This window comes from Haplochromis burtoni, unplaced genomic scaffold (assembly GCF_018398535.1).
Source record: "Haplochromis burtoni strain Fernald_Lab_line unplaced genomic scaffold, NCSU_Asbu1 Contig_2876, whole genome shotgun sequence".
In the NCBI taxonomy this organism is placed as follows: Eukaryota; Metazoa; Chordata; class Actinopteri; order Cichliformes; family Cichlidae; genus Haplochromis; species Haplochromis burtoni.
In genome coordinates this window covers 1,100-7,614 of record NW_024585237.1, presented here as the reverse complement: position 1 = coordinate 7,614, position 6,515 = coordinate 1,100, and the positions used below count along the sequence as shown (strand labels likewise).

General features: G+C 40.5%; 1 protein-coding gene across 1 annotated transcript; it reads left to right on the top strand.

Moving 5' to 3' along the window:
* The first annotated feature begins 106 nt into the window (after nt 1–106).
* LOC121811792 (protein mono-ADP-ribosyltransferase PARP15-like) lies at nt 107–3,303 on the top strand. Its single transcript, XM_042217759.1, has 3 exons — nt 107–509; nt 1,878–2,014; nt 3,028–3,303. The coding sequence occupies exons 1-3, from the start codon at nt 446–448 to the stop codon at nt 3,259–3,261; spliced, it is 435 nt and encodes a 144-aa protein (XP_042073693.1). The 5' UTR covers nt 107–445; the 3' UTR covers nt 3,262–3,303.
* Nucleotides 3,304–6,515: the final 3,212 nt, after the last annotated feature.

Sequence of the window (6,515 nt, the reverse complement as noted above, 5' to 3'; positions counted from 1 at the left end):
ACTTCCAGCACTTCCAGCACTTCCACCACCTCCACTACATCGACCACCACTTCCAGCACTTCCAGCACTTCCACCACCTCCACTACATCGACCACCACTTCCAGCACTTCCAGCACTTCCACCACCTCCACCACCTCCACCACTTCCACCACTTCCACCACCTCCACCACTTCCACCACTTCCAGCTCAAGTACAGCAACAACAGCCTCCTCCTTCTGTGAGTGCATACCTCAACAGTCTCCAAATCAACTCTACAAGTCAGCAGTCTGTCTCTCTTGCTAATGAGGAGGAGGATTTGTACCCCCGAGTTGTTTGGTGCATCCTGGCAGATGACGGAAACTGGGAAAGACTTCCCAGAACAGCCAAATACCAATTGGAAAAAAACGAATTAACAGAAGGAATAACAGATGCACAGGGACTTATATGGGAGGTTGATGTACAGGCAATGGTGGCCACACGACCACTGAGAGGACAGACGACGAAGCTGAAACGACTTGAGAATCTTCCAGGTGAGTAGATAGTTCTCAGTGAAAATGAGCCTGACTGATATTGGAGTTTGATGCTTGAGAGTAATCCAAAACCAAAAGAAACAAATATTAAGGTGTACAAGATGTAATGAAAGGACAGAGTACAAATAGAAATGCAAAATGTATTGCAAACTGCGGCACCTGTAAGAAAAACAATCATACAACACCTCGAACACAAAACTTAAAAATGTACAGACGACCCCGCTAGAGCCTGGCTTCCCTGGTTCAAACCATAGATCAGGTCCTGGGCATCCAGGCATCCAAAAATCACCCAGTACCCAGTACAGAGAGAGGTGATACAAAAAATGTGACCCGTGTGCACTTAACCCAGTAAACAATGATCGCGAGCGTAGTTTTCAACAAGGGGGTAATCCAGACCAGAGTTGCGCCGGTAATTCACCACAACCATCTTTAGTTGTTAGAAATAAATTTAATAACCTTCAAATTAGGGTGTGTGAAACAGGGGTGTAAAAAGATGGCTCCACCCACTGTGACCTATGCAAGCCACAACCCTCCATCAAGACCCTACGTGTATGAATGATGTATGAGGGAATGGGTGAGAGGGAGGGCCAGGGTAAGTAAGAATGGGAGGTAGAGTGAATGTGAAGAAATGTTAAGGTTTTTAAAGAAATAATTACAAAAAGAATCAGAATACTACCAAACTAATTGCAGTAAAGAAGGTTGCAAAAGTCCCACATCAGCAGTTAAGGGAGGAACACGTTGTCCTATTTCATGTCTTCATGTCTAATTTAGAAGCAGTGTTATATTATTTTTAAATAGGCTCTATTACAAGTCTTATTTTGGTTTTATTCCATCCCATTAAAATTATATTTTTATCTCTCTCTCTCATATATATATATATACATATATATACACACACACACATACAGTGGGGCAAAAAAGTATTTAGTCAGCCACCGATTGTGCAAGTTCCCCCACCTAAAATGATGACACAGGTCAGTAATTTGCACCAGAGGTACACTTCAACTGTGAGAGACAGAATGTGAAAGAAAAATCCATGAATTCACATGGTAGGATTTGTAAAGAATTTATTCGTAAATTAGTACTACATATATACATATATATATATACATATATACATACACATACATATATACATACACATATATACATATATACATACATATATACATACATACATATACATACATACATATACATACATACATATACACACATACATACATACATATACACACACACACACATATATATATTTGTTGTTTGATTGCCATTTACAACAAAATTTGTAGTAAATAGCAAAAAATAAATCTCAGCATAGGCTCTCTCTGTGTCTTCTCGTGTGCTGTATATGCTTGTCTCCTTCAGACTTTACTTTCCCTCTGTACTGGGACAGCATGGCTGCCAGTGAAAGTATGAAGGTCATTCCCCTGGATCCTTCTTCTGTAGAGTACCGAACAGTGAAGGAGGCCTTCAAACGAACCGTCACCAAAACTGTGATGAAGGTGGGTGGCTCTCCCTGTGCAAATGACCATTTCAGTTTCTATTTTTTTTATTACCCGTCTTATTATATGCATGCTGCTTCATCACTACTTTATTCTTCTATAGGCAATACAACCAATGTTATTAAATGTTATTCATGAAATATTATGCTACTGTAAAGTGGAACAAATAGATATTTCTTATTTACTTTGCTTTATTATATGTGTATATTATTTACAGTGAATACCCATTATTTATTCATTATTGCTTCCTGATTATGATATCCTACCATATATTCTTCCTAACGTTTGTTACTTGCATTTTGTTTTGTAACCCCAGCAACATTCCCAGAGATATACATATATATAGATATGTACACACACTGACACAACTCTACACAAAGTGTGTGTAAATAGCAGGTGAGATCAACCGGCAATGTACTTTGCGAAAACCGTATCTTTGTATAGGTCATGTTGGGCCATTATTTCAGTTCCTTAGTCTGTGCAAGTGTTTCACTTCCACATACATGGATACAAAAACTTCAAAACATCTTAATGTAATTCCAATTTACAAGAAATCACTTAATGTCGCATTTGATAAAAAAAACAAAACAAAACACTAATTTCATCATTCAAAAGATATCATTTATTTAATTAAATTGTATGTATTTATTAATTTATTTATTCGGGATTGTAGGAGGATTTTAGTTAGGATTTTAGTCCACTATATCTCTATAGTCCAATAAATTGATGATGTTCATAATTTTCTCAGAAACAATACAAAGAAAGATATTACAATACAGTTGAAAAACCTGCCTGCAAATCATTGTGTTTTCAGTTTCTCAGATTTGCAGTATTAAAGTAATTAATTGATCGCTGATGACAACACAAAATCTACTCATACTTGAGATGCATACCTAAATTTAAGGCCCACATAATATAAGCATAAGCATAAAAATATACATCAGATGTAATTGATATCCTTGATTACCTTGTTTGGCAGCTTGTTGATCCTTTGGCCTTGTTCTTTCTGTCAGATTGAGCGTTTGCAGAACGTTCACTTGCGTCGCGCCTATGAAGCGCACAAGAAGCAAATTTCTGATAAGAATGCATGGGAGGGAGGAGAAAGAGAGAAACTTCTGTACCACGGGACGACCCAGGAAAATTGGTACTCCATAATGAAAACTGGATTCAACAGGAGCTTTGCTGGGAAAAATGGTGAGTGTTTTTATAGTCTACAATTACAGAACATATTAGCAATTATCTCCTAACGTTTTGAAAAGTACCAAATGCAAACTGTCAGTGCCAACAACTTGCATAACATGTTCTAACCAAAGTCAACACAGGAGTCTTCCTACATTTGCACAAATATTTTAAAGCAGCGGTCCCCAACCCCCGGGCCTCGGACCGGTACCGGTCCGTGAGTCGTTTAGTACCGGGCCGCAAGAGTTGAGGCTCAGGTGTGAAATGTATGGTTTTCAGGGTTTTTATTGGTTTTCAACGTTATTTTGTTATAGTTTTTATCGTTAACTCAGTTTTCCTGGGTCTTTTCACGTGTGTTATGAATAAATCTTCTTTTTTTCGGTACTGGTACTAGTTTTATTTTGTTGTATTTATCCTCGACACTTTAAAGGCCGGTCTGTGAAAATAATGTCGGGCATAAACCGGTCCGTGGTGCAAAAAAGGTTGGGGACCGCTGTTTTAAAGCACTAAACAAATAGAACAAGGAGAGCTACAATTAAATGTTGAAAGAAAGAAAAAACATTGTCTTTACATTACCAGGTTTTCTGTTTCAGGACATAATAAAAGCAACCTGGTCCTTAGCAGTCTAGTCTTAAAATTAAGTAAATAAAACCTTGGCTGATAGGAAAACATGGTATATTAAGTTTCATTGTTCATTTAACAAAAATTAAGCAAAAGGGGGAACCAGCGTATGAAAACCAAAGTGTCCCCTTAAGAAAGCATATTTATAACAACATTTTGGCAATCTACTGACCTAGAGCATTTAGGTGTGTGTCAACACAATAACCACAATCTTTCTAGGAGTGGACATCCCAGCAAAGAGGTGGGAATGGAAAAAAATACTCTGCACAATTTAACAGACAACGCCACCCTGGGAATTTCACCCAGAGAATACTGGATAGAAATAATACTAATCACCCAGAAGGCACTTAGGTTTGTTATACTCAGTACAGCGACTTGGTTCAATGATAAAACAGGTTGACATTTTATTAATAATTATTTAAAACAGAATATAAAAGCACAAGCATAAATATCAATATACAAATATTCTAAAAAAAAAAAAAGTATTCAGAGTCGAGCCTTACCAGTGGAGGGGCAGGGATGCCACACACAAAACCAATTCAAAAAGAAAAGAAAACTCACCAATACACAAGTGCAGCACACTGTCACACGCTCACACTAATGAACTAAAAATGCAGGTGTGTAATACTCAAAGGATCCCACCACCAAGGCACCCCAGTCTCCTCCACGTCAGGCCCTCCGCATCTGAATAAAAGAAACAAAGAAAATTATAATATATATTCCAAAAAACTAATATGCCCACGCTGGGGATAGCCCAACTGCAGGAACACACTGGTGATCTGCAGCTAGAAAAAGGGCCTCCTACCAGTGGTGTAACAAAAACCAAATTACAAGTCAAAACAACATAGAGCCAGGCATACAAACTAAATAAAACATTAAATCTGGAGCAGACGGAGTCGCCATATTACGCCAAATTGCTGTCCGCCTGACTACTTTAATTTAATAATTAAGTCAATCACCATGCACGCCAGGCGATTCCTGTAGCCGGCATATATATAGCCGCTGTCCACGCTGATGTCCACGCGCTGCGTCATAGCAGCGCGTCTGGTGCGTTTGACTCGTGAATAAAACCACGCGCGTGAGTTTTTGTGTTGCATATTGTGCATACAGGCGTATTTCATCTACCGCTCGAGTTGGAAAAATTTGAACTCCAGCATCAATTCGTGCCGCGACAACCAATCAGGAGCCTGGTGACATGGCTCTGATCTAGGTCAAAGGGGCAGATCTCGCAGCTTAACTCTAAAATAATAATTAAAAATAATAATCATTAACATAATTCCAGCCAATCAGCCAAAGCCCTTCATAGTATGAAGGGCTTTGGCTGATTGGCTGGATCTGCCCCTTTAACCTAGGTCAGAGCTACGTCACCAGGCGTCACCAGGCGTCACCAGGCTCCTGATTGGTTGTCGCAGCGCGAATTGACGCTGGAGTTCAGATTTTTCCAACTCGAGCGGTAGACGCGATACGCACGAATGCACAAAATGCAACACAAAAACGTATTTTTACTCACGCATCAAACGTGCCAGACGCGGTACACTGACGCGCAATTCACGCGTTTTCGCAACGCAAATCTGCTTCCGAATTTTCGCAGGACCCGCAATCTCGTGTCATTGCGCTTTTCCATTGACTTTACATGTAAACCTGACGCTCTGTTCGCGCGTAGCGTAGAAAAGCTGTAGCGACCCTGCTGTAAAGCTACTGGCCGCCCACTAAGGCCCACACTTCCTGCAATACATAATGAGTGTTTACTATAAAAGAAATATAAAAGGCAGAGATCGTAACAAAGCTGAGTTACATACCAATTAAACGACATCACTCGAGACATGAACAGAGTGGTTCGTAGGAGGCTTCTACAGCTACGACCTATAAACAACATGTCACGGTCTGCGGGAGGCAGACTTTTGTTGTGGGGGAGTAGAGTCATCTTCACTGTCACTTGCGCTTCCTGCTTGAGCCCAAGTAATCAACTCTTCACCAAGGAGCAGGTTGAAGTCGAGGAACTTCAGTGGTTTCTTCCCTCGAAACTGCAAGTCACTTCTAAACTGAAGCCACGAGTTGTTTATTGCCAGAACAAAAAAGTGTAGAACTGCAAATGCTGTCCATTTCCGAGTGCAAGAGTCCATCCTGTAGAAACTCAAGATTCGGTCAACAAGATCCACGCTACCCATGTTGGTAGTGTACTCACCAACTGCCAGTGGCCTTGGCACCTGGACAAACCTCTTGTCTTTCTTGGATCATCTTGTGCATGTGTCCTGAGGTTCAATGCCATAGGCAGAGGATGCCATGACAACTGGCTTTTTGTCCAACCACTTAATGACAGCAGGTTCAGGAGGACTTCGTCTGACTACCATCTCTGATGCCCCTCTTTCTTTCTTATTGAAGGGCTTATCCCCTATGATCTTGGACTCCTTTGGAATCCTGTTACTCATGAGGGTTCCAGTTCCAGTTGGCCCTTTCATCTTTAGGGTATAAAGGAGGTTGATAGTTGTAAAGAACCTGTCAATGAACAGGTGGGTTCCTTGGGGAACAGACTCTGCCAAATGAAGAACAGCTTGCTCTCCAATGCCTATTGACACGGCTGGGCAGCAGTCGTGTAGTGGAATGAAAAGGACCCAAAATGCAGGCAACTGACTGATGAAGAGTGTGACGTTTATTTACAAGGTGGGATAGTGGCAAGCAAGCAGTGAGGCATGACAAATAA

Bases quoted from the DNA above. Each gene is read 5' to 3' on its own strand.
- LOC121811792 (XM_042217759.1), top strand. From the start codon at position 446: ATGGTGGCCACACGACCACTGAGAGGACAGACGACGAAGCTGAAACGA. The intron at 510-1,877 runs GTGAGTAGATAG...TGTCTCCTTCAG, and splicing joins ACGACTTGAGAATCTTCCAG to ACTTTACTTTCCCTCTGTAC. The intron at 2,015-3,027 runs GTGGGTGGCTCT...TCTTTCTGTCAG, and splicing joins TCACCAAAACTGTGATGAAG to ATTGAGCGTTTGCAGAACGT.